At 41.9% G+C, this 24,151-nt stretch overlaps 1 protein-coding gene across 5 annotated transcripts in view; it reads right to left on the minus strand.

The window, feature by feature from the left end:
- The window catches only part of ECT2L (epithelial cell transforming 2 like), a 64,045-nt gene that overhangs the window by 8,288 nt on the left and 31,606 nt on the right, over positions 1-24,151 (minus strand). For 4 of the 5 annotated variants that reach the window (XM_035728699.1, XM_035728698.1, XM_035728700.1 and 1 more), the window contains exons 9-19: positions 21,300-21,392; positions 19,536-19,718; positions 17,912-18,015; positions 16,087-16,209; positions 10,289-10,375; positions 7,898-8,112; positions 6,784-6,931; positions 5,055-5,128; positions 4,799-4,955; positions 4,055-4,120; positions 2,581-2,669 (exon numbers count right to left, since the gene is read on the minus strand). In XM_035728699.1, coding sequence (XP_035584592.1) covers positions 2,581-2,669; positions 4,055-4,120; positions 4,799-4,955; positions 5,055-5,128; positions 6,784-6,931; positions 7,898-8,112; positions 10,289-10,375; positions 16,087-16,209; positions 17,912-18,015; positions 19,536-19,718; positions 21,300-21,392 — 1,339 coding nt within the window. The remainder of the gene's footprint in view (positions 1-2,580; positions 2,670-4,054; positions 4,121-4,798; positions 4,956-5,054; positions 5,129-6,783; positions 6,932-7,897; positions 8,113-10,288; positions 10,376-16,086; positions 16,210-17,911; positions 18,016-19,535; positions 19,719-21,299; positions 21,393-24,151) is intronic. The other variant, XM_035728702.1, reaches the window with a different exon arrangement.

The following is a 24,151-nucleotide window of genomic DNA, read 5'->3' on the forward strand; positions in this document are numbered from 1 at the left end:
GAAAAAACACTGTGAAAGTCCTAGCTCAGGGCACAGCTCACTAAAAAACTAAGACCCAACCATGAAACTATAGAACTCTTCCCTTCTCCTTCCTTCCCATTTGATATCACATCAATAAGAATTCCTTATAATGACAAGGGATCACAGCTAAAAAGAACTAGAAGGCTCAAACCCTATTTAAGGGATCTCTAGGGAAACTCAATGACAACAGGGGGGACAAAAACAAGAACACCAAAGTAAACTGTAGTCTCTGACATCACAAATACAACAAACAGTAAACACAGGCTAACATCTAGTCATATAAACATAAAACCTCACACTGAAGACCTATTTACCTCAGTTCCTTTTACCTAATACATTATGCCTAGCTTTCAACAAAAAATTACAAGTCATGCTAAGAGGAAAGAGATCAGTTTGATAAAGCAAACATCAGAACCAGACTTATATGGCAGGGATGTTGTTGGAATTATTAGACAAGGAATTTAAAATATTTATAATAAATAAGTCAAGGACTCTAATGAAAAAAGTAGACAACATGCAACAAAAGAACAGATGAGTAATAAAAACAAAGAAATGAAAACGCTAAGAAAGAGTGAAAAAGAAACTGTAGAAATTAAAAACACTGAAATGGAAATGAATAATGCCTTTGATGTGCTCAATAGCAGACTGGACATAGCCGAGGGAAAAATCAATGAGCCTGAAGATACATCAATAGAAGCTTAGCAAATTGAAAAGCAAAGAGAAAAAAATGACTGAAAAAGAAAGGAACAGGTTATCCAAGAAATGTGGGACAATTTTAAAATGTGTACATATGTCTAATGGGAGTATCACATGGAGAACAAAGAGAAAGAAACAAACAAACAAAAACTACTTGAAGTGAGAATGGTTGAGAATTTTCTAAAATTATTGACAGATTCCAAACCACAGATCCAGGAAGCTTAGAGAATACCAAGCAGGGTGAATACCAAAAAATCTACACCTAGGCATATTACATTCAAACTCCAGAAAATCAAAGATAAAATCTTAAAAGAACCCAAAGAACAAAAACAAAACAAAACCCTACCAAAGTAGAACAAGAATAAGAATTACATTGGATGTCTCCTCAGAAACCAGGCAAGCAAGAAGAGAGTAGAGTAGAATAAGTGTTGAAAGAAAAGAACCCAGCAACCCAGAATTCTGTAGCCAGCAAAATTATCCTTCAAGTGAAAGAGAAATAGACTCTCAGACAAACAAAAATCGAGGAAATTCATTGCCAGTAAACCTGCCTAGCAAGAAATGTTAAAAGAAGTTCTTTAGAGAAAAGGTAAATTATGTAGGTCAGAAACTCAGACTGACATAAGAGGAGAGTGTTACCTTTATGAATACATGAAGGTTAAATAAATTCTAATAATAAAAAAACTGGAATAATCCCTAGCATGTCTCCTACTACACCAGTGTGTTTAGAATTGCTGGTTTGGTAAGTAGTTTCCTTCCATCACTGCAGCTCACTTCTGTTGCTATTGAACAAAAACAACAAAACAAAGAAAACAAAAAACACTGTGATCATGAGAAAAGTAACACAATTACATGATTTGATTTTCATTTAGAACCACTCTAGGCAAGAATAGAGGTGAAGCTTTGGGTTTCTTCCAATCACCCCTTTGACCTACACCTTTGGGAAACATTCATTGAAATATTCATTGAAATAAGAGGCAAATCAATTTTTATTTCTTTTATTGGAGTTGGAAGAATTAAAGGAGTTGATTTCTCTCCATTTGGTTACTATTTGTTCAGTTGTCATCTTTGCCATTAATACTGAGAACATAATTTTGCAAATAATTTTCCAACATAGGTATCAGCAAATTATGGCCCCACCACTTGTTTTGTAAATAAAGTTTTACTGTAACTCAGCCATGCTCCCTCATTTATGCACTGTACTGTTTACGCAGATTGTATTATTCATGTGTTGTATCATTATGTTGCTGTTTTTATGCTATAATGCTGAATTTAGTAGTTGCCACAAAAATCATCTGGCCAACAAGACCTAGGATATTTACAATCTGACCATTTCCAGAAAAGGTTTGCCCATCCTTGTTCTAAAAGAGGAAAGGGGATGCTAGCTTATGGAAATTGGCACCCTCCATTCTTTTGGTCTTAACGCTACTGTGAGCACCGTGCAAAACAGATACAGTAAGACCTCAATGTAATGATGGTCTCTTGGTGAAACCTTTTTAATACCAACCTCAATAACTATCAGGATAATTAACTGGTCTTCTCTTTTGTTATAGGTGAGCAAATCACTAACGTGATACCCACCACACTTGGATTTCCTTTCAGTAGGAAAGTGACCAACCTCAGAATTCCTGCTAATCTGCAGTTTGTGGTTCTGGCAGAGATAATGTATTTTCTCCCATTCTATCCAGTAGCTGCCTGGAATGTGAGTACGGTAATAAAGCACCTTATAGTGCTACAGGGGAATGTATGTTTAAGTTTTCAGTCCAATACAAAGATTTGTTGCAGACTTGTGTCAGACACTGTACTGGATCCCAGGTACAAGATGAGCAAGACATAGTCACAGCCATAGGATAGTTAAGTGTTTACCTTAAAGAGAAACTTACTGCCTCATCACAGCAGTTAAGTTGGGCTACATCTTGGACCCTAATCAGATATCTGTTTTCTTCTGATAGAGTCTATGAAACCAAAAACAAAATTAGAAACATTCATAAATTTGTAGAAAATAAAAAGTCCACTACTGCAGAACTGTTTTATACCCCAGAAGCTGTTTAATTATGAAAAATGAATGTTTTTATTATTGACAAAACAGGTTTTCTTTAGAAAGACCACAGAATTCATGTGAAAACTATATTTGAAGTTGTTGTCTAAGTTTTAAAACTACTGAAATTACTATTTTATTTATAAATGCTTTAAAGCTTTTTAAAAGCTTTCCTAGTGTTTAAAAAAAAAAGAGGGGATGGGAGCAGGTAAGAAGGGATTTATGAAGAAAAAGAAGTGAATGGATTGTTAAAAATTCAGAAGTTGACCCTTTTACTGATCTAGCCATGAGATGATCACTTAGTGTGAACAGAGATCCAGAGATAAGTTCAGACTCTGTAGTTCAGAATCTGAGTTCCAAGATTTTGGACTTTTGGTAATCCAATCAACACCACTCTCCCTACCAAAATGTGCAGATCTGAACTCTAACAAAACAGCTCCATCTTGTTTCCCCAATTTGACCAAATAAAAATGTTTCCAACCAATTGGCACTTTAATTCAACATAATTCATATATCGAGCTCCTACTATATGCTAAACATCAGAAGACAAGTAAATCGTAGCTCATGCCTGATGGAGTTCTCAGTCTTATGAACTAAGGGTCATAAAAAGGTGTGACAGAGATGTTCAGGGTGCTGCAAGATAGCCAGGATGGGGGTGGGGGCACTCAGAGCTGGAGATGTTGGGGAAACTTTACAAGGAAGATGATGATTGAACTGGATTTTTAAAGGATGAATAGTTTATCCAGTGGAGTGGGAAAGGAAGGCAATTTCAGAGAAGGAAAGCATGGGCAAAGCTCAAATGTGTGGAGAAAGGCTAACATTATTGGAGCACTATGAGTAGATTTGTGTGATTTGATCATGAAGTGGTAGGCAAGGCAGTAAGAGAGAAGGTAGACTGGGACCAGATGATATTCTACAGGTAACAACCAACAGAGGACTCCCAAGATTTTTTTCAGATATCCTCAGGGTGCAGATTCCTACACCAGGCATTATGTACAGGAAGATATAAAACAATAGAAGACATGGCCCCTTTCCCCAAAGGAGGTCATGTTCACAGAAGCACCAGTCAAGGAGCTAAGACTGCAGAAAAATTATGGGATGGGGTCAAGTCCACTTGTGCCTCTTCTCATTATACACCCTTACAACTAGCAAGGATGTGAAATGTGAAAGCTTGCCAGCACATGGCACGTGGCAGGCCTTCAACAGAAGTTAGCCGAATCGTAATCTGCATGTCTCCTTTTGCCAGGAACTTGAGGTTATATTCATGAGCATGAGATGTAGTGAGCACGTCAGAATACGTACCGGGCATCCCCAGACTATTCTCTGTATTTCTGACAGCTGGTCTTTCATACTGATGTTTTGCTTCATCTAGTAAACAAAGGGATTTTAGGCAAACAAAAATTGTGAAGTTTTTATACATGAAAATAGATTTAAAATATTTTATGGCACTTGATACAGGGCTCAGTATTTTGATAAACTTTAGTAAGAATCTCAATTTCGTGTCCCCAGTGTTTTAAAAAGAAAGAGGCAAGTGACAAGACTGTATTCACAAAGTATCTTCAGGGCAAAATAACTTTTCAGTTTACATTCAGCCTGGATGCCCATGTAATATGCACAGCACAACAATATTTTCAGAACGATAGTACTGTCTTCCAAGATGCTGAATTCTTTCAGAGAATAATTATGATTGCTATACTTACTGAGGCAGAAAAGTTAATTAATAAGTACCTTCCAAAACAAACGATTTTACTTTTTTTCTTTCAGTTATCTAGAAAAATCAATCCAAATATTCAGTTCTTCAAACTTTCATATTAATAAAAGTTTTATGGCACTTATCCAGATCTCTGAAAACATTCTGTCTCATGTTGTTTGGCTTAGAACAGATCCTCTTAGTGCTCAAAATCACTGAGCCCCATGATTTCACATTAAAAGGAGGAGAGACTTTGAAGAACACCACGAAAGGATAAGGTATGTCAGGATCTTTGAGTCAGTACCACAAAGCATTGTAACATTTGTAAAAGACACGAACTCTTATCAGCAACCAACCTGATCTATATAACTTTTATATTTTTTGAGTTGGTCAGTTGCAGTGGTCACGTCCCCACGGTCAGCGTGTTCTGCGGGAGTGTGAAGCCGCAAAGCATAGAGAAGATTAACATATTCTTCAAATCTTCGTGATGGGTACAAAAGCAGCTCCGGAAGGCTGTATGAGGCAGAGAAAAGGGAACCCTGGTCGCTCTCTGAAGGTCAAAGTGTGCCCTGTCCTTGGGGCGCCCCCGCTGAGCACTCCCTCAGAACTTACCTCAGCATTTTGGTCACAATGGTCTTATCATGTCTCTTCAGGAAAGCTCGGAATGCTGGTATCATTTCTCTGCACTAAAGGTGAGCATTATGTCAAAATTTTGCTCTATAATACGGCTGAAGAGCCTTCTGTTCCACCAGACAAGCATGGTCTATGAAGCACTCAAAGCAGAAGGGGCAACAACTACATCTAACCAAAGCATGACTAGTACTTGCGGTGCTTATTAATCTACTAAGTACAGTGTATTAATTGTATCATAAAGTAACCCTGTTCCGTGAACTTAATCAGTATAGACAAAATAGACTTTGCAACCAGGTAGGCCTGGATTAATGTTAAAATTCTAATTTAATTCTATCTAATTCTATGTGACCCTGTCAAGTTATTTAACTTCTCTGAGCCTCAGCTCTTGCGTGGATTACCTTACCTAACTCTTGTGGTGATGAGGGGAAAAATCCTATCCATAAAGTGCTTGTCAGGCAGTAAATGCTATCTCCACAGTAATAAACTATTAATAGTATTCACTGTAATACTGTTGTTAACTATGTTTTCCATAGTAACATCATAAAGGGGCTCCACTGTGCTAAATATCTGTTTTAAAATGTATTCATTCATCACCATTAGAGCACTCAGGAAGTGACCTCATTTTTCTCAGTACATACGTGCCTCAAAGATGCCAGAAATGCATCAAATATTCACTGGGTGTACTTATTAACAGCTAATGTTTACTGACTATTTATCTGCACACCCCATGCCAGTGAAATAGATATCATTATTATCCCTAACTATAACAATTTTGGTATCAATTTATGATATCATGTGACACGTTGTTCCCATTCTTGTCCTAAAGGTTGGTTGTGTGAAACTGCCTTATTCATGCAACTTTCACAAAATTCAGTTGTCCGGCAGTATTTAAGCTCCCTTCGTGAGGCAAGAATGATACTACAAAGGGAGAGGTCTGAGGTCAGGATGTGTCCAGAGGCCTCCCAGCCCCCAGGCCTTACCCTCAGGGCCTCAGTACGGACAGGCGGATGCAGCCAAAGTGAATATAGTAGACACTAGCAGAAGTGCAAGGGACCGTCTTCTGCTGCCCTTTTGATGCAAATTGAAGAGGAAAGAAAGAGAGAGCTCTCTGCCATCAGAAGAGACTCGGCAAGAGCAGTGAGTGATGCAGAAGGGAGCTGAATATTCCGGCCCACACCACATACGGCTTAGGTCATGAAGGGAAGAATTGTTTGTCATGAACTCTCAAGGGAATTCAAGACAAAGAAATCCTTAGTTCATGGTGAGATTTCACAAATGAGTGTCCTTCCTCCAAGAAACATAGGGATTATTAATTCCTTTTCTCTGGAAGAGAGTCGAACGTGTCAAGGCCACAGAGCTGTGAGTTGGCAGAGCAGAATCAGGGTTCTCAGTCTTCTTCCTCCCTCACTGTGAAACATTTTTCTGTAACTGAACCACAGAGTATCTGGGGCAGCTAGATGAAAGCCCGGCCGTTTGTCTGATTAGTTCAGTCCAACCACCAGTTCCTATTATCAAGCACTGTGTTAACCCTTCGTGATACAAAATTAAGTAAGTCAGGGGCCCCGTCTTCAAAGAGCTCACGGTCAACTGGAAGCTAAGAGTAGGGAAGAAGTCTTTCCTACTAATTCCAGTCCTTTGGATTGCACACAAAACTTCCTTTCAAGCTCAGAAAGTCTCATTCATGCCTGGATGGTAACTCAATCATTACCTTCTCCATAGTTCTCAGAACAACCGGGTAATTGTTGAAGAAATTGGTGTATGTGTTCAACCGGCTTCCAAACTTGAGGAATACTTCTCCCACGCAGTGGCCTGGGCCCCATTCCCGCAGTCTGTCTCTCAGGTTGTCTAGAAACTGCCTGCCATATGAGAAAAGCACGCCCGTGAAATATGGGCTGGGGATAACCTAGAAACTTAAAAAATAAAAATAAATTAGTTGTCATTAGTGCAGCCTGGCAGGGCTTTTGTCAAATCTGTTTGCCTTGACACACAGCAGGGCAGAGTTGCCCAGAAGGGAGGAGGGGTGGGGGGGTGAAGAAGCAGGTCGACTCTGGTGGGATCTCACCTCTTCCTCTTAATCCCTGGCGTCGGAGCCCTAGGCTGGCCTCCACAGGGCTGTCCCCTGACTGTCCCACTCCCACGGGGCCAGCCAGGCAGGCGGGGAAGGTTTCTCAGAGCCCTCAGAGGAGAGCGCTCCCCTCACTTCAGACGCCTGACCCCCGATGGGCCCTCTGCTGTGGACCTAGCTTTGTTCGTCGTTCAGCCCTCCCAGGCCTCGAAACTGGGAAAAGGCCTAGTTTAATCTCTTCCTTTTGTAGCAGCTGGGCCCCAGTGGGGGTGAGGAGCTTCCGAGTTACCCGGAGAGTGACTGGCGGAGCGGCTCAGTCTGCCTGTCCGCACACATGATCACTTTCCCGTGTCGACGGGCATACCTGAAACAGCGTGCTGTCATTCAGCTGGCCCCCAGCCTTGGTTCCCTAAGCCCAGTATCCTAGTGACCCGATCCCGCGAAACCTTTTGTTTTCTTTCCCTTCGCTCAGCCGGACACTGCTGATTAACGGTGCCGGGCAGCTCTCCTTCCTCTTGCCTTTGCGTGGACAGTACATGGAACACAGGACCCCCAGGCCCCGAGCTCCACTCCTGGAACCGGTGCGTGGAAATGAGGCAGGGGCAAGCCCCCGGGCATGCTCGTGGCGAGAGCCCTCTCCCGTGTGACGATCAGGGGCTCCAAGAAGGGGCTCCTCGGTACAACGTTTGAAACAGTTAAGTGTGGGTTCTTCCGACGGCATAATGAATATTTGAAAAAATACCTCTTCAGAGTTTACCTGTTGAGACTTAAAATCTGCAAAATATCAGAGAAAATGATGTGGATGTTTGCAGCACTGAGAATCGCTCTGTTTGATGACAACGCTGCTTTCAGGGGCGTTACGTAGACATCTCTCACAATTTCCAGCATCTGTACGTATTTTCTCTCGCTCTCTAAGAGTTCCCCGACAACTCTCGATCGCTTTTCAGCTGAGTCCATCTGGAGCTTTCTCTCCTGTAGAAAGGCATTAAGAACTCATAGGGAAAGCAGAATGACCCCCGGTTTACAGTCTCAAAGAGCCTGAAAGTCAAAGGAGGTAGAGGAATGACGGGCTGAACCGTCAGGCAGTGACTCTGTGAGAGTCCCTCTTTGGGGTTTGCGCTAAACAAGGTTGAAGGGGACCTTGACAGGGGACTATGGTGGACCCTGCTGACCACTGCTTGACATGCTAGCACCAACAAGGCCCTCACATCAGGCCAGCCTCATGCCCTAGTAGAGATGGGGCTTTTAGTCTTGGATCCTGAGGAGGGCAGATTGAGGCCCGATGTTTATCCATCTATCCACCCCAGGACATATTCAGTGACACGGGCTCGGTGCTGACTACACAATGGTAGGAGGACAGTCTTGCCTTCATGGGAATGACAGTCCACTGAGGAAGCTTTGGGCTGCCCACTCTTGATTGCTTTCCTATTTCTTCTTCCTCAGTGTTTTACTGATGAATTTATAGTGTTTTATTGAATATCCTGCAGACAGAAGAACTGAAATGAGCTAGCCCTCTCCCTATCAACTAATCTGCTTCTCACAGGCATTTATGAAACACTAAACTCATGCTCTTCTTTCTGTATTTAGGAAAAAGGACCCTAACATGGAACTGTAAATGCATTTGGCTAGGTGGCTAAATGTCCTGTTTTCTATATTTCGAAGTCCTGTTTTATCTTTTAATGCAGAGGGAAAAATCATACACTGGTGTAAAGAAGCTCCCCACCCTATTATTATGTATGCTATGGAGACACATGGAGAAATGAATTTTCAGTACTGGGACTAGGTAATTCTTTTTCTTTATCTGTATTTTTCAAAGGTTGAAAAATGAGTATCTAGAATGAGTATCTAGAAAACAATTATAATATTTAAATTTAAAAATCTTAATGGCCTTGTATTTGAGCCTAGAACTATTAATACTCTTAGAACACAATTTCTTCTTTTCCCTTCAGCCCTAAATATGCCCCATAGTGCCCCAAATAAAATATGACAATACTAAGTATAATGGCAGGTGACCTTCACCCAAAACAAATCAACCATGACTTCATGAACTAAAATTAAAATGCAAAAGTAATTTAAGAGAAAAAAACAGAAAACTCACTCTATGAAATACTATAAACACACTGTTCTTGGTTAAGTTTTACCTAATGTGTTAAAAAAAAAAAATACATTTGTATCCCACCTGGCTGCTGGCTTGGAGCCCATATTACATTTTTATGCATACGATTTTTTTAAAATATTGTTTTCCAATGTTTATAATCATTTTGAATTAAGGTTTCAGTTGTCAAACCTTTCGTTGTTGTCTTCAAACCAATGTCAGGTGTTATGACCACCAGTGAGACGAGACACTATCATATTCACGGCCCGACATGAACCCCCTCGTCCTTGGTGATTCCCAGGGGGTGGATCTGAGGGTGTGCGAGCGCCCAGGTCGCGAGGTCCACACCTGCACTGCACGCAGCAGGTGGATTTGCCCAGCATGTGGAGGGGCTGGGAAGGAGCCCCCGGACTGAGCTTCGGACCTGGGGCTTCAGGTGTCTTTCTCCCCTGGCTGTCTGACCTTAGGGAAGTCATTTAAAGTGTTCTAACTTGAGTTCCTCATCTACAAAATGTGGTTGCTAACGTCTACCTGAAAGGATTCTGGGAAATTACGAAAATATGATGATGAATTCACGAACGTGTTAGGGCCGGATGGGACCGCGCCGCTGCTGGTCTGCAGCCCCCCCCCCCCGCACTACCCTTTGCAAACAGTAAGTTATATTGATCATACTCAGCCTTTGAAATCAGACCACCAGTTGGTGGGTCAGACCCTTTATGTGCATGGGCCATTTCTTTAGATTCTGTCCTCATGTCATATTAGAAAATCAGAGTAGCGCCAAGCTCTTGTTCCCAAGATGTTACACTTCCACCCTCTTGGTTCCACTTCTTTTCAGACCAGGACTTACTCAAAAAAGAAAAATCTACCCGTTGGATTCCCCCCTCAATTATATTTAGAGGGTTTTTTTGTTTTGTTTTGTTTTTATTTCCCTTAAGGGAAACTTTCAAGAAAAACAGGACTAACCAGAATAAAGACTGAAGCCTTTTTTTTGGGGGGGGGGGGGGTCAAGAGCAAAACAAATGGAAAATTCTTACTATGTAGTGATTGGCTTACCAGCTTAACCAGCATCTCCAAATTTGGATCGTTTTTGCTGAGACTTGATTTTGTGTCCCGAGGGTTATCTTCTAGAACATTTCTTTCCTGAGGATTCAAGGCAGATTTGATTATCTGGGGTCAGGCCTTGGGCTGTCTGAATGCCCAGTGGGTGCTGTGCCCACAGGAGGCCTCCAGTAGCTGTCTGCCCTCAGCCTCAACCACACTGTACCCCAGACACAATGAACGAAGCACTTGACACATGTGATGGCTCTCTTAAATTAAATTTTATGTTAAAAAATAAGAATAACCTTTAGCTTCCTAAGAACTGCATTATACTTGAGAAATGAAATTCAAGGCAGCCCCCTTTTCCCCCTGGGAGGCAGGGGACTGACACTCAAGGAATGCCACACATTCCCGGCTTCTGCCTCATTCTGCTCTGTCCCTTGTCAGCTGAGGGCGAATGGCTCATCTTACTTTTGAAACTGCCAGAAGAAAAAGCTCACAGCACTTGGTAAAATCCACCCCTTTTTTAATCTAATGAAAATGGGTCGGAAACAGTTCATATGCTCTCTCTAGACCTGTTTCCACATTTAAATATAGCTTATTCTTTCTTTCTTCACTTTCCTTGTTAGTTGTTCTTGTGGCTTCCACATAAATTAGCACATTAGAAAAAAACAGTCCTGGGGCGCCTGGGTGGCTCCGTCGGTTAAGCCACTGACTCTAGGTTTCCGCTCAGGTCATGATCTCAGGGTTGTGAGATGGAGCCCCGTGTCAGGCTCCGTGCTGGGCATGGAGCCTGCTTAAGATTTTCTCTCTCCTCTCTCTCTCTCTCTTTCCCCCCCACTCCTCGGCTCTATCTCTCAAAAAAAAAGTAGTCCCACCTGCTGCTTACAGGGTCCATTCTAACAATGGAACAGTGGCCCTGCCTTTGTGGTGAGAGCTAATGGATGATTCCTGGTCATCACGGCTGCCTTTTCCCGTCAAAGATAAAACTACTCATGGTAACCCCTTGAGATCTAAGGGCGAGACTGGAAGAAAAACGTCAATTTATAACCAAGACGTTTCTGTTTTGCCTTACTCTCCTCAGGCAGAATGGAATTTTTATTTTGTATCTGCAGCCGTTCTTTATGGCTGCCTGAAGCCTTTGTATAGGAGGCGCGGTCCCCCAGTGTGGCGGGCTGGCTTCTCCCCGGTTTGCAGGAGAGGCTCCCCTCCTGAGCCTTAACACTTGGCCGTGGCCCCAGTCCTCGCACCATTCCTTTTGCTTTCCCCATTTGTGGCTGTCCCTGGATCAGCCTGGCATGCCCTGAGGCTTAGGCTGGGGGGAGAGGGCAGGGAGGATCTCCTTTGAATTTTGACGAAATCATTCAGAGTTTCTAAGAAGGGAGCACGCTCTCTTCTTTCAGAATCAGTACCAGTGCTGGTTATTTGTGGAGACACCTGGTAACTTCAAGCAGTCGGTGGCAACACCGGTAGATGCAGAGGTAGAAGAGGCTGCAGACATAAAATGAAAATTAAATTCAAACTGGCCTAAGATGGAGAGAACACAAACCGCACAGGATTACATTACGATTCAGGTGCTGGCGCAGCCCCCTGGGCCACCCCGGTTATGGGGAACCTGCTCACTCACCCCGGGGCTTCCGCTCACCTCTGGCTCAGCAACAGCCATTTTTATTAGATATAACTTTTTCTTTGTGGTTAGGAAGTGGATTTGGCATGGTAATTTTGTTTGAATCTAAAATATCAAGTTTTCTCATTGCATACTATCCATCTAGTTTTTTAAAATTGTACAGACTTTTTTTTTTTTTTCCCCAAGAGAGGGCAGGGAGGGGCGCGGGGAGCCAGAGAGAGAGAGAATCTCAAGCAGGCTCCAGCCCAGCGCAGAGCTCGATCTCACCACCCTGAGATCACGACCTGAGCCGAAATCAGGAGTCAGACGCTTCACCCACTAAGCCCCCCAGGAGCTCCTAGACTTTTTTTAGATTAAGATGCCATCCCTTATTTTGTTTTCAAGCATGAATTCAGAGGAAGTAACAGGAGCAACCGACTTGGCACATTTATAAGGGAACTCTTATTTTGGGTTGGTGGGCTTTGCCTTTGTCTCTCTCTGTGACATATGAAGGAGCCCTCTGATTACATGGTAGGAATTTTCCTACCTTGTCTGCCTTTTCCAGATACAGCCTAGTTATTGCTGATGATTCTCCCAGAAGACACTCAGCTCCTGAATTAGGGGCCAGAAATAGTTGTGCAAATGACAGGTAGAGCTTGGGGACAACTCTGATTCTGGCTGTGGCCTGTCACCGTGTTGTACAGTGTCAGTGTAAACACTCCAGCTACACCAAGCCAGAAGTGAGTACTGATAGGGCCGTAGTGGGTGGATAGGATCTGACTGGACAGCTGGTAGGTGGGTAGACAGACAGACACACATACACATCTATCTGTATGTGCATATATGGGCAGAGTCTGGGCCTTCTGGAGGGAAGGTGAGCCCTGTCTGGTCATGCCTTCAGACACAGCTCCGTGTGTGTCTCCGGTCCCAGATTTGGCAGGCAAGCCCTCTGACTGGATACCCCTATGCAAGGGTCTTTAAAACAGTTCTCCCAGCAGAAGCCATTACTTTCCATTCCTAGGGCTGTGAGTTTGTGTGCCCTTCAGGATAAATATCTACCATTTATTTATTTATTTATTTTTAAAGATTTTATTTATTTGACAGAAAGACACAGCGAGAGAGGGAACACAAGCAGGGGGAGTGGGAGAGGGAGAAGAGTCTTCCCATGGAGCAGGGAGCCCAATGCAGGGCTCGATCCCAGGACCCCGGGATCATGACCTGAGCCGAAGGCAGATGCTTAAGGACTGAGCCACCCAGGCGCCTCAATATCTACCGTTTAAAAAATAAACTCTAATGTGTGGAGAAACTCAGTTTCTCTATTCTATCCTAATTCGGCACCTATTTTTAAGCTATAGTTTTTCTTCCTGAAAGTCCCTGATTTTGTTTCATGGGCTTTGTGCACAAGCTCGTAAGTGTTAAATGATAGAAAACCAAGTAAGAATCTAATATATATTTTTTTCTAATTTGATTTTTTTTAAAGAAATTCCTAGGCATTAAGGAGTCTTTCACTTCTGCGGATTTATTACAGGTGAGTGATGCCACCTAGCAGGCCTTCTTTCCAGCAGTGAGGCAACATAAAGCCCAAACATTCTATATTATTTTATTCAAGTGATTAGATACTTAGGGCAATAGCAGGTTGGAAAGACTTGATTCAGTGTGGATCTTATTTGCCAGAAGAAAGAACCCAAGTGTCTTTGAGAGGAAATGCTCCCAGTGACCATTCTTTTAGGTGTCAGAGTTTCCAGAAGGGGTTCTCTCCAATTGTTAGGTCTTTCAAATGGAAAAGAAACACTTCAGAGGAGGAAGTGCTGATCATTTTTGTCCCCCTTTGCTTCCTTCAGGTTTCCTTGCTTCAAAGAGGAACATTTCTGGGGTCTGTGTGTCTGGGGGTGGAAGAACTCCAGTAAGGTTTCCAGGGAGTCAGGAATGATGCAGACGTTGTGGGGGCTTCAGGAAAATTTGGATCCCGTGTGGTGCGGTTGCATGCTGGGCATCCCCTTTAGGGAAACAAGGGAAAACCAGTGGTTCTAGAGCCCCGCCAGCTGTTTTTCAAAGGCTTTCACAGACTGAAGGATGGATGGAGATAACATCCACATTTTGGGAGACTAATCCCCATGAATCTCAAAAGATAACAGCTGCCATAATAAGGCAAAAAGCCTCTGAGAAGCAGAAAGGGACTCTCAATTAAATACCCACGTTGGCATTCCCATTCCCTCCTACGCATCCTGCTAAGAGGCACCAATCATGCCGTGTCATCTGGTTCTGTGCAGGCTTATCTACCTCAAAGCAGTGACTGTGTCTTTTTTTGTTGTCTATTTCCAGGATACAACACAGTGCCTTGCACGTGCTTCATTCCTGTAAATATTTAGGGAACTGAACTGAGAAGATGGGAGGGCGTAGCTAACCTCTAACTGAGAAATTGTCTGTAATGATTAATTTTGTGTCAATTTGACTGGGCCATGGGGTGCCCAGACATTTGGTCAAATTACTCCGGGTGTGTCTGTGAGGGTGTTTTTTGATGCGATTAACACTGAAATAGGTAGACTGAGTCATGCAGCTTGGACGCCCTAATGTGAGTGGGCTTCACCCAATTAGTTGAAGGTCTGTAGAATGAAAAGCCTGGACCTCCCTCAAGTAACAGAGTTCGTCCTGCCTGATAGCCTTCAAACTGGGACATTGGCTTTTTCCTGCCTTTGGACTTGAACTGAAACATCAGCTCTTTCTGGGTCTTGAGCTTGCCATATTTTGGACTAGAACTGTACCATTGGCTCTCCTGGGTATCTCCCGCTTGTAGACTCACCCTGCAGATCTTATGACTTCTCAGCCTCCAAAATTATGTGAGCCGAGTCCTTATAACAAATCTCTTTGTGGGTATGTATTTATATTACACATGTATCTATGGATCCTAGTAGTGTATATATATATACACATGTAAGTAGTATACTACATACTATATAGTATTATGTAACACAGTGTAATTAATATAATATAATATAGTATATAGTATGTATATAGTATACCATACATAGTATACCAGAACGAAGAGGGTACATATACTCATATATGTATTATACACACACACACATATATATAAATGATCCTATTTGTTCGGGTTCTCTGGAGAACCCTGACGTGCATGGTCTGCGAGAGTTTCCTGAACTGCGGCATGAGGCAAGGGGCATGAGGCAAGCAGGGCTCTGTCTTAAAAAGGGCTTAGAAGTCCCTGGAAATGTGTTAGGACTCTTCTTGGAAAGGAAGGCTGTGCTTGGGAAAAATAAGTCACTTTGGCGGGGAGGATGGTAAAGCAGGGGGCCCTCTCTGGTAACGTCCGAGGGGGGGCCCTGCATACCTGCAGGCCTGTCATGTTGCTGAGCAGGTCTGCAGCTGCGGCAGAGGGCACCCTACCACCAACAGCCCTCTTGTTTGCCCTCCCCTGCTCTGTGCTATCTTCTAAAGAAGTGTGATCAGAGGCTTCCAGAATATCAGGTTAATAGGGCAACAAATTATTTGTCTGCTTGATAGAACTCACAGGTCTCTTCCTACTAATAGTTTCCATGGGGGTGGGCGTGGGGGTGGCGTCCCCAAGCCTTTGATCATCCAAGAGGTAATTTTTCTATGTGTCCTGTGATTCGGAAATGACATTTGCTTGGAAACCAGCTCTCTTAATGACAAGGCAATTTTCAGTGTTTCCCGAATCCCGATTATTTCACGGAACCAGGGATGGCTGGATGCTGAACATACTACTGGCACAATTATTCTTGTTTGCTTGGAGGACTGGTTTAAAACCCACTTTTTTTTTTTCCTTTTATGACCTGGAATCTCAACTAAGAAAAGAAGAACACGGCTGTGTTTCCCCCAAAAAGTGTCGTGGGCTGCAAATGAAAACACTGTGTCTCTCAAGTGAGCCGGGGCTCCGCTGAGTGAGCGGCACCGCGGGAGTGGCCGACTGCCACCCCCACCCCCGCCCCCCAGTGGCACTACCCCAGTCGGCGAGGCGGCTTCTACCCTCAGGTGGCTTGAAGGCCACTCTTGCTAGGAATCTACAAAGCATCCTTTTTTATCATAGCCCACGAAAGGGAAGTTCTTAGGAGAAATGACAAGGTGGAGGCTTTCCAGGGAGGATGATCCTTATTGTTTATGGATTTCTTAACCACAGGTGTCTAATCACACAGTGAATTAATGGCATAAAACTGCCCCTATACTTTACCTGAGGGGGTAAACTGAATGCGGCCTTTGCATCACGTTTTGTCGGAATGTTTTCTTCAAAATCCTTGCTCCCTTTACCACATTTCTTCAGCAGAAAATCTGACAGAAACTCCAGAGGTTTGTCCTAAAAAACCCCACCCCCCCCAAACCAAAAGAAAAAAGAATTTCCAGTTAAAACATTCACCTGGAAAACAGGCCAATACAGGTGCAGCAGAAAAGAGAACATATTTTTAGTAGCGTTTTCTTCTTTCTACCTAATTAAAAGTCTAGGAAACAAAGTAAGTATTATTCAATTAAAGTCTGTAAACGGGACTTTGTAGTCAATCCCTGTTCTCTTATTGTCACAATCCAATCAGGATGCCAAGGTCTTGTGGGGAAGGTCTCAAGATCTTCAGAACCGAAGTGGCCCAAAGTGGCCCACGTCAGTCTCGAGGCCAGATGAGGAAAGCGGACACGAGGGAGCCTGCTTTCTCTGGGAGGACAGAAGCATGGGAGAGGCCTTGCAGCAGGATGACTGCACAGAACAGCCTAGGACACCCCCACATTTGGTTCTCTCTCAGGCTACAGGTTTGAGCACCAGCGAAATTACATCATACACGATCATTTTAAAATAATTCGGTTGGCAGTAAGTACACTGAACCTATACCAAACACGTTTAGTAATTCTTTGGTCTCTCAGGAGACAGTGCGTGATCTTTCAAGACCTCAGGTCATCCCTGTGAACACCCCTGTTCATTTTTCTCCCGGGGCTGACGATGGGTAGCTAGAACAGTGAGGAGCTGGGTCTTCAGAGAGGACAAATCATGGCCAACTGCAGCTTCTCAGACTCCTCCCTGTGCTTGGCTAACTCTGGAGATGCCTGCTGCTTATGCAGGCAGCCAACTTGAAATCAGAGCAGACCCCTGGTAGATAAAGAACATGTACAAAGATGATGTTAAATTCATCCACAACGTAGAATAACTACAGTGGAAGAGAAGGGTTGGGAATCGTTCCGTGGAGAACTAAAGACCTTATGTGCATCAGGTATGTTACTATCATCCCCGGGACAGAGCTGCATAGTTCATGGTCCTAGAGCCTTGCCATACGGGGCCCCGTATACTGTCTCTCCTCACTATTTCCTGATGCGTGGACTGACTTTTCTGGGAGAGTAGCCAAGAATGGTTTCTGAAAAAAGGCTTCTTCATGCTTCCCCCATGCCTGTCCCCAACTAACTTATTGATTTGTTTATTTGTGTTTTTTTGTGTTCTCTTTCCCTTCCCCTCTCAACTAGCCTTTTTTGCCCTTCATTGTTTTCTATCTGGTTTCACGCTTTCTTGGTTTTCCTATCATACTGTTAATTGTTTAAACTGTTGAGTAACGTTTATGTGAAACATAAAGCCACTAACATGTTGTTTAAGGAAGTCACTTCTGACTGCAATTAATCACAAGATGGAAAACAGCGCACAATGTAAATACGTTTTAAATAACCTATAAAATTTTCCTATTTGTCTATTTTTTTAAAACGATTTTATTTATTTATTTATTTATTTGAGAGAGAGAGAGGGAGAAGCAGGCTCCCGGCTGCCCATGCAGGACCCTGGGATCATGACCTGAGCTGAAGGTAGATACTTAAGTGACTGAGCCACCCAGGTGCCCTTATATTTGTCCATTTTGTGTACCTAATACATCTTGGGCCCAGAATCTCTCGGTGGCTGTTTTTACAACCTCTTGTAATTTCTCAGAGGAATTGTGTCTCCCAAGGCATAAACTGGTTAAAAAAAATCAGCGCAAACTAAAAACGTAAAGTGTTAGGTTTTTAAAGTTTGCTTTCTTCAAAGAAACACTCACAGAATTATCTTTTGTAAGTTCCATCAATCCATCTGCCAGAGCTTGTGCCATTTCTTGGTTATTCAGAATGTTAGCCATACTCATGTTGTCAAAAGTAAGTTGCCCTGTAAATACATAAGGCCATATGCCTTGTAATTAATTTATGTAAGAGATGTATGTGATCAAGAAGAAAACAACTCATTCCTCACAGTTGCTTTATAGTGGATTAAAAAATGTGAAGCATAAAAATTAAAATTCTATTATGCCAAGGGGATTATCCACCAATGTAAAGCATATTAAAAAGTACCCACCCTGGTAAAGCTGATATTAAATAGAATCTATAAATTGGACAATAAGGAGAAAACGTGTGAAAATAAACCTTGTAAGTTTAAATTTTAGATTCTCATTCCCACCAAAACTTCCTCCTCACACCCCTGTATTTTTGAGTTCAAGACTTAAATAGTTTAAGCCTACAGCAAATAACATACAACCATAATTACACAGACATCTTTTTATATTTTTAATATTTTGAACAATGTGCATTTATATGCAAATAATTTTATTCCATCTAACTTCTCATTTCTTACAAATATCATCAAAAATACTTCTATCTTGAAAAAGCTAATTTTTCTGCTTTTCTCTTTGGTCCCTAATATCTATGAAAAAAACAGGAGAAATAATTTCTCCCTGTTTATAGCCTTATAACCTTTTTTAAATATTGGTTGAACATCTACTAAATGTGGCCAAGCAGATAGTACATAAAACCAAGAAGACAGCTCCCTGTTTTGGAGACATTTATGTAAAGTGATGTGGGACATACATTGACATAAAATATCTACATGCATACTTGTGTGCTATTGCTCTTGTGTAGACAGTAATTGTCTGGGACCTTAATAAGAAGCAGGGCAGGGAGGGAAGAAGGAAGTAAGACATAACCAAATAATGACTTGATTTTGAGGGTATTTTAGTCAGATGGGAAGCGTTAGGGACAAATTAAATAGGTAGTTAAAGATGGGGGTGGTGGTCATTTACCCAGATGATAAATAAACAAAACAAACAAAAAATTTCATTTTAAAGAATGGACTGATTTAGGGGAAGATCTGGTTGCCACAGAAAATGGCTTCCAAGACTCTATTGTGATAGATTAGTCACGAGTAGGGAGTGCAAATGAGATGATAAATTCAGTGATGTCCAAGAGGCTCAGCAGAGGTCTGTGGAGCCCACCACCAAATTGAATATTTTAACTAGAAAATGAATAGAACACAATCGTAGAACAACTTAAGTAATGGGTGTTGTGTCTAAGAGGAGCTTAACTTTTAGAGCAAATTGTGGTGGGAAGAAGGGCAGAGCCCTCTGGCTTAGCAAACACTCAGTGAGTTTTGTCTAGGTAAACCACTGACGGGCATAGGATTAGTAAGACACTACTATTTAAAAGGAATGGTTTCAGCATTTTGAAGATGAATATATTTTTTGTCAGTGGATAGTCCTTACATTTGAAAGGAGATATGGAAAACAAAGGAAAGAAAGTTTTACTGAACAGGAATAGAAGCCAGCTTTTGCTTGAGCCTTTCCTGACCTTGTATTCACTCTAGATAGGGAAGGACCTTCATAATGAACCTACAACAGAAGCAGCAAGACTTCTTACCTATTATCCTGGCACTGATGTTCTTTCGCAACTCCTTGAAGAGAGGACTTAACTGTTTCCTTACTGATTTCAAGGTGTCTTCCAGAATATCCGTGAAACTGGACCACATCTGCAGCTTTGATTCACTGAAGTAGATGGAACAGGGAGCGCTTTCCCACGGTCTTCCCAGCCAATCACTAAGAACTGACATGATTTTCTCCTTTTATTATTGCGGGCTGGAGCTCCCATGAAAGAATTCTTCTTATTTATGGTACAACAAAAACTTAGCTGTATTTACAGCAGACTTATTCTCCTTTCTCATTAGAAGACTAAGAGAAACACCCATTAGCTGCTTTCAAAGACAAAATTAGAAGCTCAAGAAGGACACAATGAATAATTTCAAATGCCTATCTATTCTTTGACAGATAAGGTTGACATGTTACATTTGAAATCAAAATTAAATAGCTGCTGGATTTGTATATCAGGAAGCAGAGTAGGCAAGAATGTGCTGCTTTTTCTTTACGTTCTAAAATGAACATACAAGAAAACCCCACTCTGCCTGGTTTCCCCACCATGTCATCCAAAGTCATCTTGGGCTAGCCAACCCTGCGGCCTCCTTACCTCATGTCAAGCTGCTCTCTCTCTCTCTAAATATCTCTACACGACTGAGGTGGGTGCTTGAGGATGTTCTCTCCTTGAAAGTCAATTACTGAATGATGCTGGGGCATGTTAAATCTGATTTTCTGTCCTCAATGGATAGATAGCCTTATTTGATTCCCCTCCCCCATTTTTACTGATAAACATATGCAACTCTTTATAACATGCTTTTCTAGAAGAAAACTAAGAAGAGAGGGAAAAGGAAGATGAACAGAAGGAGGAGGAGACAGAGGAGGAGAAAGGGAAGAAGAGCCGCCCCATAAAGAACAGTGTTCACACCCTGCTCCCCACTGCAAGCCTGCCATCCTCTCTGCACAAGGCCCATGGTAATGTAGCTATAGAACTAAAATTAACAAGTGACTTCTGCTACAAAAATCTAGCAAGTCAATGTGCTTTTTTGTAGATACATGGAGTCTTTTCCCTTACAGGTTTCCAATCATGCCAGTTCTTCCCAGGCTTGAAAGTCCCTTGGCATTTGGGATTAGAGACATCATGTTTTACATGGTTTCTACATGGCCCCAAACCCCGTGTAATAGGAGGCCAGGGAGTTTTAAAGGGGGAAATTCCTGTTCCTGTTACTTTAGCAGAGCAGTGTGGTACTCTTGCTGGTCAGCCAATGTTACATTTGCATTTAATATCTGCAGCTTCAGTATCTAAATGAAACTTTGCTTTCAGGTGTATACTTTATCTTTGTTTTTCCTCTCAGATAATGCAATTGAATTGGAACCTGAGCAATTCCCTTCACCATCTCTTTATAGCTGTAATTTTTATTTCCAAAGGAAACCATATTGATTCTGTCTCACTAAGAATTATTCTTGGTACTTGTTATTTCTCTAGATCAGCAACGATACATCTTTAACTATTAAAAATGATGTTTTCAACAGAGTTTGTGTACATGATCGTTTGAAGCAAATATTTGTAATAAATGATCCCTTTCTAAGCACTTGAAAGGACACTGCGCCGTGGGAAATGACATAGTTTGGGTAGTGACAGCATTCCTTTCGAGAGGGAGTGGAAGACAGTCATTGGCATGGGCCAGAACCAGTATTATTAGCTGTGCTTTGTCTTTGGTGACCCCGGAGTTGAGGATGTTCCTGGGCACTGTGGTCAGCTCCTGCATACACTTACTGTGTTGGTAAGAGCCAGTTGCAATTCCAGTAGGGGCAGTAAAGAACGTGCCAGTTAGTCGAGACAACTGGGAAAGAAATTCCATTCCTGCCTCTGCAGAGTCAAAAATACTTTCATTAGTTTGCTCACAGGTTTTGCCTTGGAACAGTTAAGTAATGCTTAGGAGAGCTAAGCTGGCCAAGAAAGGCCCCTAGCATTTCTCATCTTCAATTCAAATCCCTCATGGAACAGTCCGTAAGCACTTTATAGCTCACCCCTAAGTGCTGAAGTCCAAACACTTAGTTAATGAGGACTAAACAACAGAGTGGAGAGACAGGGCAGGAAGGTTGACCTGGTGCTTATTTTCAAAGTTGGAATACTCAGGCCAAAGACAGAGAAAAGTCTACATATATTTTCTTTTTTCTTTTTTTTTTTTAAAGATTTTATTTATTTATTCATGAGAGACAGAGACAGAGAGAGAGAGAAGCAGAGGGAGAAGCAGGCTTCCAAGGAGCAGGGAGCCCGATGTGGGACTCGATCCCCTGACCCTGGGATCATGACCTGAGCCGAAGGCAGACGCTTAACCATCTGAGCCACCCAGGCACCCTCTACATATATTTTCTAAACTAGTCTGACTCAAACGAGAAGTCTCATTGTAAGAGGACAGATGTAGAACTGTTGAAAATGTTAAATACGATGGTCAAAATTTAGTGTGGTATTAATTTCACCCCTTCTTCAGTGACACAGCATAAAGATTGGATTCAGCATATAGAAGGAATTACTTTGAATGAAACTAATATATTGGATTATGTATTTTAATTCTTTGTGGTCTAAGAATAAACAGTTACTCCAAACTGGTTGGAACAAGATGGCGGTGGCTGAAATGTTGGGATGTCTCTCATTTACTGGGGGGTCTAATCTTTTAATTGGAATGGATCAATGAAATCAAATAGAGTCCATAGATATACCTACATATATGTAGTCAATTGATTTCAACAAAGATGCAAATGGAACACACTGAGAAAAGATAATCTTTACAAGGAATGGTTCTGGATAAATTAGATATCCATATGTTAAAGAAACATGAAACTTCAACCCACTTTTTTTTTAAGATTTTATTTATTTGTTTGACAGAGAGAGACAGTGGGAGAGGAAACACAAGCAGGGGGGAGTGGGAGAGGGAGAAGCAGGCTTCCCGCGGAGCAGGGAGCCCGATGCAGGGCTCAATCCCAGGACCTGGAATCATGACCTGAGCCGAAAGCAGATGCTTAACAACTGAGCCACCCAGGCGCCCCTCAACCCATACTTTTAAAACTATATAAAACAAACAAATAAATCAATGGATCAGAAATCTAAAAGTCAAAACTATAATTTGGAAGAAATTTTTTCTAAAATAAAGAAAATCTTGTGAACTTTAGTCAGATAGTGTTCAGAAATGACATTGAAGGTATAACCTATAAAGGAAAAAAATAGATAAACTTGATTTCACAAAAATTAAGAACTTCATCTCCTCAAAAGGGACTGTTCAGAGAACAAAAAGATAAGTCACAGAGTGGGAGAAAATATTTGTAAATCACTTTTCTAGAATACATAAAGAGTTCTCAATAAGAAAAGAAACAACCTAATTTTAAACATGAGGAAAAGATTCGAACAGACACTGCACCAAGGAAGACCAATGAATGGCAAATAAGTGCATGAAAAGATGTTTAGCATCATCAGTCATGAGGAAAATGCAAATTAAAACCACAATGAGCTACTACTGCACACCCATTCGCATGGCTAACATTAAGAAGACCACGTACCCAGTATGGGGGTACTACGCAACTAGAGTTCTCATACATTGCTAGTGGAAATGTAAAATTGTACAACCACTCCGGAAAACAGTTTCACCAGTGTTTAAAAAGTTAACAGCTATCATATGACCCAGGCATTCCACTCTAGGTATTTATCCAAGAGAAATAAAAACATATGTTCACACATAGGTTCATAGCAGCTTTCTAGGTTATGACCCGGGAACTGGAAAGAACTCCAATATCTATCAACAAGTGACTGAATAAACAAATTGTGGTATATACGTACAACGCAATAATTCCCAGCAATAAAAAAACAATGGGCCACTGATACAAGCATCAAACGGATGGATCTAAAATAATTCTTCTGAGTGACAGAAGCCTGACAAAAAAGAATGCACCATGTCTGATTCCGTTTATAGAAAATTCTATAAAATACTAACTAATGCATTGTGAAAGCAAGCAGATCAGCAGTTGATTCGGGATGGGGATGGGGAGAAGCAGGAGGAAAAAACTGCAGAGTGGCATGAGGAACATGTTGGTGGTGGTGAATATGTTCATTATCTTGATTATTTTATGGTTTCACAGGGTATGTATACCTATGTCAAAATTTATCCAGATGCACGCTTTAAATATGTACAGTTTATTTTACGTCATTTACACCTTGATAAAGCTGCTTGAGAAATTTTTTAATTTTATTAATTTTATTATTTAGAGAATGTGAGTGAGCGGGGGAGGGGCGGGGGGGGAGAGAGAGAGAGAGAGAATCTGGAGCAGCCCCCCGCTGAGCAGCAGCAGTAACACCTGGGAACTTGTTAGAAATGAAAATTCTCAGCCCCCATGCCAGACCTAGTGAGTCAGAAATGCTAGGACGAGACCCAGCAGTGCGTACTGTAATACGCCTTCTAGGTGACCCAAATCCATACTAACATTTGAGAACCATGGGTATAGTCAGTCCATAGGTGTATCTAGGTGGAGGGTCTACAAGTGAGGGTAAGTTTATGGTCTCTCTCTCTTTTTAGCACAGGAGCTGGTACTACATGTGTTCCTGATTTGATAGGAATGACCCAATAAAGAGAAGGG

Source organism: Zalophus californianus, chromosome 7 (assembly GCF_009762305.2).
Source record: "Zalophus californianus isolate mZalCal1 chromosome 7, mZalCal1.pri.v2, whole genome shotgun sequence".
Classification (NCBI taxonomy): Eukaryota; Metazoa; Chordata; class Mammalia; order Carnivora; family Otariidae; genus Zalophus; species Zalophus californianus.